Genomic DNA, 13,323 nt, shown 5'->3' on the forward strand with positions numbered 1-13,323 from the left:
TTCAAAGGACAAGAAGAAGTATGGAAAAAACAAACACGATATAAGCAACACGGAATGAATTAATGTTATGCCAACGGCGCGGCGAGGCGCAAAAATTACCAAAACAGAGAGCAGCTACAATATAATAGGAGCACGATATCTCTCGGTGGGTTCGTGGAAAAACAGAATTATTATTTTTGCATTATCGATTGCTCTGTTATATTTCGACTATCCGGCGCACGTTCGGGGGTAGAGGAGTGGAACCGATAATTTTAACGAAGGAGCAGAGCGGCGAAAGGAAGTTTAAGAAGAAGTCCCATTCATCGAACGGTCGTGCCGAAAACTGACAAAACAGTTGATACGACAGACACAGCGGGCCGTGGAATATGAATGGACGTTAGCGGATATACGAGGCGGCCACGAATGGCGGCGATGGAACTCTAGAGGCGAAGTCTCGAACCTAGGGGTCGAGAGGAAAAAAGAAATATGAGAGGATTGTAAAAGGGAGAAAAAATTTCTACGAGTGTGGAAGGAAGATCGAGAAGAGGGGTTGGTTTCGCGAATAGGAGAGAGAGAGGTGTAGAACGTTCGTGGAAAAATGTCATCGAGCGATCCTGATTTACAGCTGTAGGGAAATCGGTGCGGCGAACTTCGTGTCCGCGGCGGAAACTCAGAAATTTTTGCTCGTGGGAATCGGAACTTTCATTGACGTTCGTGGTAGATTCCTCGCCCATGTGAAATAAAATAAAAAAAGGAGCGCGAAAGAAAGAGAGAAGAAAAACGGAGAACGAGAACGGACGGAGGGAAATCACGCGAGTAAATGAGAAGCACCGACCGTTCGTTGATGATTTTCACGAACACCAAACTTTGAATCTTACTCCATGATCGAAATTATTCTTGCTGGTAGGCTGCAATTGCTTCGTGCGTGGCATGGAACGATGTCACTCGGAACTGTGTCTTTTATCAAGAACTTTGCCAGTGCACATCCGCGAATAGATAGAAACGCGGACCCCCATAATGATCGATTAGCGAAACAAACCTACAGATCTCACTTTAGAATGCTTTACTATGGTAATATATCGGGCCAACAACATTTATCTTTGATTATCGTGGTCGCGTTTGTATAGCTGTGTAAATAATACCGCGACCCTCCTTTTACCATACAGGCTGATCTGCGTCCGCGTCGAACTTCTCTTATTCGTATATTCCCTCACACAGTCTCTGTTCTCTTGTATTGTTTGCTCCAATTATTTCAAAATATCACGTATTTATTTTGGCAAGCGGCGAAAAGCGAATTATCCTTTGACAACATGCTAGAAGAATGGATCTAACCGACGGTAAAGGAACACCATTATCGCGAACGCGTACGCGTGAAATGTTTCGTGTGTTGGCGCGTGCGCTTGCGAACGAGCGCTGCTTCTAAATATGTTTTCAATTTTATTCCATTTCGACGCGTTACGCGAAATAAGAGCAAGCCACGCGCGTATTGAATAATGCCCGACATTCGTTTCACGTTTTATACGAATTATAACTGATTCCTGGTATAAAAAAAAAGATATATGCATATATATAATCAATAATACCAACGCTAAACCAATCTCTGCCACTAAAAGTTCGCTCCAACTAATCGCAGGATATTAAAGGGACAAGAGATAGTAACGAGATTCTGAACCAGGTAATTTTGCTTTTGGAATTCGCCGAGCCAATCTATAACGATCTTCGTCCTGTATGGCGAATAACTATGTAAATTTCTCCATAAGTTAAGCAGACTTCTGATGACCTAGTATACCTTTACCAGGGTTGCACGCAAACGGGCCCGCAAAGCGACGCACGGCAAAGATCTGGCTCTATTCTAAACGATGACATTCATTGGAAACTTATAACAACGGAGTTTTCCTTTTGAATATATGTTCGATCGAATATATAAATTTCTGACTATCACTTTTTACGATGAACACATAACTCGACAAAAGATCCAGGTAGAAGAGAAGTTTTGATTTCGGGGGAGTGCTTTAAAGCAATCTGATTTGCCCGAAGCAAAATACAATTGAAATGATAGTCTCTAGAGTCCAAACATTCGTAGCTATTAAATCAACGATCGTAACATTCAGTCGTATTAGATTTCTAGAAGTTTCTTGATTGGCTTCGAATTTTTGTACACAACATATTCTAGAAGGTGAATCGCTGACCGTTAGTGGTAAAGTTCATCCTCGTTGTTTTCGATAAAGAAAGAAGATGTTCCAGAGACGAAATGTTTGTTTTGTTAGCGGCAATAATAACATGTTAGAAAATATTGTCTTAAGTGAAAGAGTGTACTTTGGTATTTTTGTTACCACGATGTTATAACATGATTTACAATGCACCGTGTTCTTCTCATTATTTTGAGAGGCGACTCTTGTAAAATCAGAGTAGGTTTCCTTTACTTAACGTTTACTTTAAAAAATTTTGCTAATACTTTTGCTTCTTTTACTTTAACAAATATTTGAAGAATTTATGCTAATAAAATATCGTTATTATACTATTCTTTAAACACTATGTGATAAAAAATTGCACATGTTTCTTCGTGCAAAAGAAGATATTTTAGGTTTCAACGTTGCACGGTCTCCTATATCCCACATATAATTAACTTATGCTTTCTCTATCAAATAGGTACGGAGATCTTTAGAATAGCTAGCGTTTCACAAGAGCAAACAGAAAGTGCTATGACAACCAGCCCGTATCGTTGTTAGACTACGTGTCTGATAAGAACGGGGCAGATTAATTACGTCATAATCGAATCCCCCGTTCAATTTTGTGCTATAATACACTGACAAATTACTAATACTCGAAACATGACTAGATACATCTGAAAACTATTTCTTCTGAAATTTCTTCTTATTTCTTAGATCGTCGAATGATTTCGTACTGCGATGTTTTTATCATTCTTTGCGAAGCGAATAGCGACCAAAACAATTAATTTTATACGTTCGATAATGAATACTTTTGACATCTAGTATTGTATGCAACAATTCATAAAGTAAATAGAACAGTAGTTGCTAAAAACAATATTTGTACCACTTACGAGCGGTACTCTATCGTCCAGTATTTTCTCAAGATTTTCAAAGCCTCTTCAATGCTTATTGACATTTAAAAAATACGAGAACGTAACCAAAATAGTACCGTAAGGAATGGCACAAACTTATTGGACGATTTAATGGTTCAATTCTAATTCGATGCATTATAGACACTTCCTGTCATCGTCAAACGGTAGGACAAGTTGTATGGAATTTCAACTGTAAGCAGCGCGAATTGATTGTTTAGAGAACCTACTAGATCGATTCATCGTCTCTCGACGTGTATGATCTCGAGTGTCAGCACGGCCGTGCATCAATTACAACAGAGTCCGCCATCCATCTCGATGTGTCGCCTGTTACATGTACACGCCGCATATTTCCGCGTGGCGCATTCAAGTGCTTATGCCGAGCGAAGCGTGTCGTTAGATCAATCGTTCTAATTTCAATCGCAACGACGAGCTACATGCCACCATCGGCTGTAAATCCGTAGGTCGTAAAGGTTTGCGAACCGATCGAAATTGTCGCCCTTCTTTACCCACTCCATGACTCGTTTAAACATTTTACGGAATCCAAATTTATAGTCAGCCGTCCTCAGTCCTGTTATTCTTTCTGATGAATATCGAACGAACCAACGACCGTTGTTCAAACGACCCCAACCATAGACGCTAATTTACCTAATGTTTCTCGTTAAAACGACCCTGCACACACGCTTGCCATATACATACACACGGACGATACATCTAACGATTACCTGCGATGAAATTTGCGCGAAAGAAGAAAAAAAAAAGTGACCTTATCGCGAGATCTCGAGAGTCGTGACGTAATGAATGCGCGATCGTAAAATAATGCAGTACATACCGTATGCGGTGACCAATGGTGCGGCCAAGTCTTGGTCTCGTGACTACTCCCAACGGTCGGTTGACTAGCTAAAAAGACGACACGTCTATCGGTACTTCCGGTCCCGGTACCACTGGTAGTCAAAAGCGCTGCTCTAGCCCTCGAGCCACCGATACTCAACGTAGGCGACGTGTCCATGTTCGCCCCTGGAAACAAAAATAAACCTATGAAAATGATTCTATGAAAATTATACAATTCCACCACTACCATTCGAATTAGATAGAAAAAATGTACCCACGTCTATTGTACATAAAAATTATATTTTTGAATGTGAATTACATCGAGAAATATTTGATCGTGAAAGAAGAGCGGAATTTAAAGAAATTCAGCTGGGATTTAATGAAGCCTATTACATGAAACTATGAATGCTTCCAAAAGTATTCCAAACGAATAGGTAGCTATTTTTTTAACTGTGGGTCAGTCTTCGTGAAATACTTTTATTCAGTCGGTTTCCGGCCTTTGCGCAACCTCGAGTGATATTAGATAATTTTTAGTGCAACTTCTTCGAAGGACAAAGTAGATAAAAAAAAAAAAAAAGGAAGAGGATGCTCATGCCTCGTTATTTCAGTATGGTACGATGGTATTCGAACGCGAGGCCTGAATGAAATTTCGAGGGCTACACGTTTCGATAATTCCTCGTAATCGCGGTATCTGTAATATAATTAATTGCATCACGAGCGTGCCGGAATATATTGGTTTTACTAGCGAAGTTGTTATCGCGCGCTCGTGAAATTATGGTTAACGACGACGTTACAATGGTTCGACGAAGAGCGCGATATACTCTTTCTGTTCTCGTCTCTTCTATATCCGCTTCCGTCGGTTAGACGACTTAAAGAAAACATTCTCTCCGAAGGACGTTTTCCAACAAATGGACACAGTCACTGGCGGGGCTAAAAATTACCGTGAAAGGATTAACATTCAGGACGTACGAAGCAGCGATTCGAAAACACGGTCGTCGCCGTAAAGAAATCTGACGAACGTAATCGAGCTCGTTAACTCGAGGATGAAAGCTCATTGAGGCCACAGAAACGCGAGCTGGAGAACGAGAACGCGCCAAGGACTAGAGCGGCAGCTGAAGGAGGAAAGAACCAGCCGACGAGGATTTACGGGTCGTCGACGAGCATTAAGGAGAATGATGCGAGACCACGGCCCGGCCAGACACGCGACGCTAGAAGAAGCAAAAAGAAACGCGACGAACGAAGGAGGGTAGAAGGAGTAGTAGGAGGGGAACAGAATGACGAAAATGGAAACAAAAGCTCGACACGAAGAGATAAAAAATAAAATCGAGACGAGAATCTAGGCCGAATAGAAAGTACTATGGCTGACACATACCCCTTAATTAAATCTGGTTGAACCCTCTCAACGTCGACGAGTAGAATCGCTACAACAGCGTCACGGTCGATCTGTAATTTACGTAGGACACCGACTGAATACTCGGATGGCGATAACCTATCTTGGTTGGAAAGTCGACGTTCCGTATTCAGATACGTCCACCGCAATCTCTTATCCTTGGCTCACCACACTTCAACCGGGTAATCCTTGAAGTCGCGTGCACCTAATCATTATAGCCAGGGGGAGAGAGGGTGGCGCTAGGTGTTCCTTAAATCGTTCCAGCACGACGTTGGCTCCTCCTTCGCGCAATTACGAGTCATTACGAGCGGGATTCCATCGTGTAGCACATACACAGGATGCTTTTCTTGCAGTTACCGCACGCCGCTGTCCAGCTATTTGCAGACCATCAACCAACTTGTGGCTCGATTGCCCGAATCGGACGGTTACTGAACGCGCGATGTATGAGCGATGATAAAGATAATAACGGCCGTCGCACGACGATCGACGATGTTATTGATCTCTGAAATAACTCAGCACGCGCAATCGATTTCAGAATCTCGTTAGAGATCTTCAATCTCCTCGTTGCATTTGGGCAGCTTTTTTTCGATCGTCGATCAGCCGTATTCTTTTTAGACTAACCGAAACCTGTTACTTTCTACGCTACCACGAATCGAACGATTAGAATGTTTTCCTGCATGAAAAGTTCAAGTTCACCGGTAGAATCACGAGTACCACTGCTCTTCTAATCCCTCCGTTAATGAGGAAATTACTTTACCGCGGCTCAGTTTAATCTGTCAGAAAATTTATTCTACTGTTCCTGTTCCGCGAGCCAGCTACCGATTTCAATTATACTAACGCGTTACCATCGATTCCCACAAAGAATTTATTTTTCCCTTTCGCTTCCTGTTCTCTCCAGCCAGAGTACGCAGCACGCCTCTCACTTTTCTCTTTTCTATCTGTTTCTGTCTCTCTCTCTCTCTCTCTTTTTATTTTTACCGACTCACGACAGACGGGCTGTTTGATATTTTATTCGTTTCGTTGTCAGACCGTCGTCGAAACGCTGCATCCTAGTTAATTTCTCGGCCTCAAAAGTCATTCATCATCGACCGTCCAAGTCAAGAGTTCTCTTTAGGATAACTTTTGTGGCAGGAAGTAGGGACGGGTCTTTCGTTTCGTTCCTGGCTCATGATTCACCGATAAATCGAACCACACATCTCTTCCATTTAATACGTTCTTCCAATTATCTGTTATCTTCTACCTGACAAAACTTTAGAATCGAAACGATCGACCCTGTACGTGGAAGCCCGTCACGGCCGGAAGTTGACAAGCGCCGCATACGAAATCGCGCACGACACTGAACCGCCAGGACGTCTAGCGCCCGAGGTGAGCCTCTCGCGGATTCGCGGGCTCACGTGTGAAATTCTTGCGCATGCACCGATGCCTTCTCCCTTCCAATTTCCCCTCTTTCCTTTCCTTTCCTTTCCTTTCCTTTCCTCTCTAACAGTTACTCCTGCTCCCTTCAACCATCGCTTCTCTCTTCTATACACAACTAAATACTCTCTGTCCTGTTCCATCACCACCTTCGCCGTTTATCTCCCGGACTGTCGGCTATTCTTTTCTCTCCAACCATTGTCCTTCCTACCTTCAGCCCGTTCTCTTTTCTGCCTTCACTGAATAAGCTCATCCTGATGGCATCATGCGAGCGACAAGTATCTAGTGTTAGTCCAGTTTGGCGCGGAACTTTGGCGGGTATTTCGCCAAGTAAATTTTCAAGTAGATCGACGAAGAAAGGGACTCGATAAACATTACGGGTAAATGTCGCGGAAGATTTTTTCAAAAATGATTTGTGCATTTTCCAGAGTGAATCAATTTTTGGGCGAAAAATTTTCTTCGATTTGCGTACAGCGTAAAGCAAATACGTAGCATTGATGTGCATAATAATTAATTAAGTTCAATTTTGTGTTATTTAGTAATACTTTGAGATGGCTACAAAGATTTGTTAATATAAAAATGAAATACATAGAATCTGATAAGAACACTTCGATACCTTTCAGAGCCGCTGCATGTGTACGATTTATAAAATTTGGTCGTGATATAAACTGATTGAATTTGTTGGAATGAAGGGACATCGTTTACATTTTTTAATTTTCAATCGATTTCCACAAGAACCATCTTGTTACGAAAATTCGTTGGCAAATCTTCTATAAATATCGTTTAATGGAAAATATACGTATAACCAATAATACTATCGCTGAATAATACTTCTTATCATTTCTATAGTGTGCATTAAACGACTTGATCTATTTACTGCTATTGAATAAAAACAGGTCGCTAAAGAGAATGTCCATTATTTACCAGGGAACTATCATTTATGTCTCTAATTATTTCCAATGACGTAAACGTTTAAAACCATTCATATAAACTATGCCAAAAGAAAAGTACAAGTTTCGAACAACGTCCATACTACGAACGTCGAACTATTCCAAACGATGACCTAATGCCTGAGTAATGTAGTACATTTTTATACCATTTCCTTCCACTATTCAAGTCTAAATTTATTGTGCTACGATATAACTCAATTAATATTTTTAAGCGAATGGACTATATCCGGTTTGAGCTCTCTACAAATTTCTAACTACCGAAACATTCTAAACTTTAACTGATTACGTCAACTATGTCTAATAACTGCTGTAAATATTAATTAACCTTCCAGAATCGTAGTGATGCATTAAATACATACTATTTTTAAGCAGGCATATTGTAAAAGTTATTGACAGAGACTAGCTGCTATATGATACATTATAAACTATCTCTTCAAACTTGTAATCAGACTACATTTGAAACTTAGAAGGACTCGTTTAAAATAAAATCGTAGTTGAGAAGGACTTGGATTTATCCAGCTCCGGGATAACATTGTGCGCCATTAAATCTCCTTTATTTATTACGTAACTGAAAGAGAGATCCTTATTATCCTAATAAAACAAAAAACAAAAGAGCGGCGAGATGGAGTATATAACTCAATCTTGAAAAAAATGAACTTGGGTTAGTCTGGCAGTCAGGTACAGAAATAATAGCCGTTAATACCAGCCTGATAAAATGGATCGTCACCTAAACAAGGAAATTGCAAGAACGATATTGCGGCACTTTCCTTCCCCCAGCCGGCCGTTGCAACTTTTTTCCCCGCGTCCTTCCTCCATAAACTTTCCGTTTTCACAGCGCAGCGGTCGCGCTTTTTATGCTGCAGGATCATACCAGTTTTCTTTTTTTTTTTTCGCATTATCATCTACTTTTTACTCGGCAACCCTACGTCCAGGTCGACGCGCGACAAGTGTCATATTCACGAAGGATCGTATCTGCGGGATTCGTTTAATAAGCTCCATCGGTGAACTCGTTAATTCTACACATACAGATATAGATATATTGTAGATTCTATTAACCGCAACATAGTCGGAACATTGTCGGAACACAGCCATTCGAATGTATCTTTCCGAATGCTCAGTAGGAACATGTAAAATGTAACGTCGCGTCGTTACTAGAATTTGTTTATTCAGCGCACAAACGAAGAATGTACTACACGCAGCCGCGCCTCGCCATTATTTTATCTCGTTATTATTCCGCCTCGACTGACATGTTCGTTTCGTATCGATCTCTTCGGTTGTTTGCCTATATACTCGTTCGACAATTCCATCGTATCTACGAGTGATCCTCTTTTTGAAATCCTGCGTTCTATATTAGTCGACCCGTGATAGAGAGACGCAGCGGTACCTGTTGAAGATCGATTCACGATTCCATTTTCGCATCCTCGATCTCGTGGAACGTGCACGTCGAAACGCCTTCGATCGATTAAATCACCGAACAAATGGTACGCGAGTAATGGGGATCAAGAAAGGTAGAAGAATGAAAAGATACAGCGAAACGATTCGAACAGAAGAGAATGATTTTAACAAAGATGAGACAATACCGTTTCAAAAATACCAATCACAGAATGTACGATCGACCTTTTATTCTTTTCACTCTTTTTTTAATCCTTTCATTTCGCCTTTCCTCTCTTGTCCCGTTTATCTTCTTACGTCCATTTTACCGTTCGTGCTTTCTTCGTCCTACGCTTCGTACATCTGCAAAGCGTACCATCGTAGACTACAGCCAGACAGTGAAGCGATAGAGCCAAGAGTAGGAATAGACAGATTGATTGACTGTTTCTACTGCGTCTGAATCTATTGAGACGAGAGTGGGATTGAAACGATAGGAATGAATAGATTTCACGACGAATCGAGCCCACGAACGGGGAAGTACTTTGGGCCGATCGTTGCGGATACCTCTAGGCTACGAACGATCTTTGCGATCGTGCATTTCGCGAACAACCACGAGAATATCCTGTCTCTTCCGCCGTTGATTGCTCGCGCCAGATACAGCTCAATACGTAGTCACTTTCGCGTCCAGCGTTTCCCATTCACCCCCCTTCGTATATATTCTACAAACCACGAAAAGTTGGAACGACTGGATGAAGTTCAGCGGAATTCGAAAACGACATCGTTTCCAACGATGCTTTTACATGAAATTCACATACAAGAAGAATTCCGGTTAGATTCTCACTTTAAGAGGAACGAACGTCTCTACTTTCGTTCGATTCATCCAGCTATAACTAATAACGACTATGAAATTTCATTGAACAACCCATTAAAACATCTTAAAATCTGAACATTTGGCGAACATTGTGAAATACGATTTCATGATATATCGATATTTACATATATGTAGATACTTTAAGAACAAATTGCAATTGCGTGGTATTAATTAAGAATCTCGAGAAATTCTTGCAATACTAGATACGCTACAACGCCAGGAAAATTAATCCGTTGCGCAAAAGTGGTGAATTCGTTTCTCGCCGCGCTGTTGAGAAATTAGCTTCACGGAAGAGACGTGCGGATTAATTCGCTCTACGATTCACAAGGGAAAGAGCGTGAATTTAAGGAATCAGCGAGGAGGTCCGTGGATTCCATGGTAGCCACTGCTAACAGGGTTCTATTAACGAGGGAAAAAATGGTGTTCATGGTTCACCGAGAGAAACGAGGAGAACTGCTCTCGGACGATGGTGTCCCGATGTCTCGTAAAACGCGATTTTATTCGAGGTTGAACAAATTGAAACATAAGCCGCTCGTAAGTCGGTCCCTATCTACGGCCAGGGACAGTCCGCCTCTTTCACCCTCTGTCACTTTCTTCCAGTACCCCTCTTACGATTCGCATCGCAATACGCGCCCACTATACGTCTTTCCTTCGTGAATTCCCTGGATCTTTTATTACGTTCCGCGAACACGACAAGGACAAGGTTGTGGCATTTACGTCGGGTTATCTATACGACATAGCCCCTTTCAGATGGAAGAAGATACCGATACTATCGAGTCGAATTTATTTCTTCGCCGGCCTCGCGAGCTCGGCTATTTTATTGCATAAAAATTTATATCCAACGTCGGTCGGGAATATAATATCGTTGAAAATCATGTATCCCCCTTCGGTTGTTTATCGTCAACCGTCTTTTCGATGAGTCAGGTGATTTCGAACGGCTTTATTGCACGGAATTAAAACGAAACGCGTTATGCGTGCGTATTTCAGGCAGAAGAACGGAATCCTGGATCGGCAGAGAGAAAAAAATATGACTAAACGAAACCGGAGGGGAAGGATGCTAGCGAAAAAGGGGCGCGGGGACGTGGCGGAACGTTATCATAAAAAAATCCCCGTGGTCGGCGGAAAATAGAAAATTTCCAGATGAAAAACTGCGGAAGCAGCTGCCGCCTCGCAGTAAGGGCGAGAAGAAACTTCAAAACATAGAATTAGAGAAGCCGCCGGGCGATGAGAGACGGGAGCGACGGCGGGACATAATTAAGAAGAGACGGCATCCTTGTGAATTAAAAGCGTCAGCTCGCTAAAAGATCAACAATTCCGTTGTATTTCCTTCCCCGTTGTTATTTTTATCCGACCGAGCCATATCTTTTTCTTTCTTTCCTCTTACGTTCGAGGTCCGCGTGTTTCTTCGAGTAATGCCATAAAACGTTTACCACCACCGTCGCAGTCGAATTGTAAAGGAAAAAGACCAAGGAGACGGGCGAAGGATAAGAAGAAGAAGGGAGAAGATTAGAGAAAAATGTGAAAATCAAATGAACGAAATAAAGAGAAAAAGAAAGCAAGAAAGAAAAACGAAACGAAACGAAGAAATGGAGGCTCAAGAAAGGGGTAGAAGTATGGAGAGGAGTATTCTCATTCCAATTCTCCTTTTTCTCCGCGTTCCTTGGATTGAAGAGGCCTTTATGATGGGATACCGCTTTATGGGCACAGCTTCGCTGCTATTATGCGTGCATCGGCCGGTCGAGATGGGCTTGAAGGGTGGGAAAACGGTACGTGGTGGTAGTACGCGGTTCTATATGGTTTTCGGTGGGGTAAACGTCGAGAGAAGAGGCATCGAAGAAATGAAGATGGTGAAAGAGAGAAGGTAGTCGCGTTGGAAGTCGTGGCTTCGGCCATTGTCAGGATAATGAAGCCAAGACGAGATTTTTCCCTTTTCAGTCACGGCGCGCCCAAACGATATCTCGAATGACTGATTGTGGAATTCCTTTGGATCTCGAAGGTAGCACGTACGCACACGTCGATGAATTACGTACACGAGAAGCTTGCGATAGGCAAGCGCGTCCCTTTTCAGCAACGATCACCGTAATTATTTCGAGCCAATGAAATCACTCTAATCTGCAATTAATATTAAACGGTAATAACATATGATAACGAGGATCGAATATTAATCGCAAAATGGTCTCCACGAGACACGAATGTGCAGAGTATCAGGGATAAATGCGTATCCGTTAACCTGTTGATCGTTATAAAATTCGAAAATATATTCAGATACCGTATGAATGGTGAAATGCGAAACAGGCTGTCCTGACCATGTGATGGGAACATTTGACGCTGATTAACCGGACAATCTTAATTAACGAACCGTACGCGGCGTTTGTCGATGAACTAGAAGCCGTATTTTTAATGTAATTGAATATACGTGGTACAATGTAACAATTATTCGTTCAACGTGATCTATCTGCGTTAAAACCAGTGGGCCACTTTAGATGGGATTTTAAAACGTAAATGGAACAAAAGGGAACGTTTTCTAACGCATTCAAATGGAACTTCTGACCACTGAAATTATCGCTTTGAGAATTTATTAAATGTAAAACAACCCTAGCGAACTGCTACACCATCGAATATAACAACGAATTTTTACGATATGCGATATTTATAAAGATTTAAATTATCTAAAACTTGCAAGCTACACTCGTGCGGCGCAGTTATTTTATCCCTATGTTTATCCGTTGCGAAATATATAGTTAACGATCGGCGACACGATCACCATTGCATGCAGCTAAACTGTTGATTGGTGAGACAGTGTAGACCTTCGTCGGGCGAAGAGAAAGAAGACCGTCTGAAACATCGGCCGACTTATTACGCGTGTTGCAAGCTACAGTTTCACCTATCGCTGGCCGTACACTCTCGCATATTTTAAGCCAGCCATTTTTCAGCATTTACGCTATACGTCTACGTCAAATTTGCATGAACCAACGATTCCAGCCTTGTTCCGTGAAAACTTTCGGCGTTTCTATGTGGTGCGGCTCGAAAGTCGCTTGGCTTTCTCTCCGTCTATTCTATCTCGGTCTCCCATCTCCTGATTGACCGTGCTTTTCCTGGGATCATAATCTCTCTAATACCGTCACCTCCCTCTTCCCACGTACCGACTTTTTTCCACCCGCCTATATTTTCGTATATATCCGTGGCCAGCAGACCGGCTTGGTATAAATTAGTAGCTTAAATATCTTCCCTATTTTTCATCCAAGAAAATATGTTTCGTGGGGAATATGCTAACTGAAGAGCATCCAGTGGTCCGAGTCGATGTTTCACGGGCTTTACGTAGAAGATTTTTAAGGATTTCGCTGTTTTCCTCTCTTGCGTTATTAATAATGTCCGATGCTTGTGTGTTAGTCGAGCGAGCGATTTAACATTCTGCCAGTGTCGTAGTTCCGTTAAAAGT

At 41.9% G+C, this 13,323-nt stretch overlaps 1 protein-coding gene across 6 annotated transcripts in view; it reads right to left on the minus strand.

The window, feature by feature from the left end:
• The window catches only part of LOC117206614 (zeta-sarcoglycan), a 218,442-nt gene that overhangs the window by 178,513 nt on the left and 26,606 nt on the right, over positions 1–13,323 (minus strand). For 3 of the 6 annotated variants that reach the window (XM_033446102.1, XM_033446101.1, XM_033446104.1), the window contains exons 4-5: positions 5,262–6,946; positions 3,891–4,075 (exon numbers count right to left, since the gene is read on the minus strand). The exons of 1 other annotated variant lie outside the window; for it this stretch is intronic. In XM_033446102.1, coding sequence (XP_033301993.1) covers positions 3,891–4,067 — 177 coding nt within the window. In that variant the 5' untranslated portion in view covers positions 4,068–4,075; positions 5,262–6,946. Of the gene's footprint in view, positions 1–3,890; positions 4,076–5,261; positions 6,947–13,323 lie in introns of those variants that run through there. 2 more of the 6 variants (XM_033446105.1, XM_033446109.1) reach the window with 2 other exon arrangements.

The sequence above is a fragment of the Bombus bifarius genome, unplaced genomic scaffold (genome assembly GCF_011952205.1).
Source record: "Bombus bifarius isolate JDL3187 unplaced genomic scaffold, Bbif_JDL3187 scf7180000008008, whole genome shotgun sequence".
Lineage (NCBI taxonomy): Eukaryota > Metazoa > Arthropoda > Insecta > Hymenoptera > Apidae > Bombus > Bombus bifarius.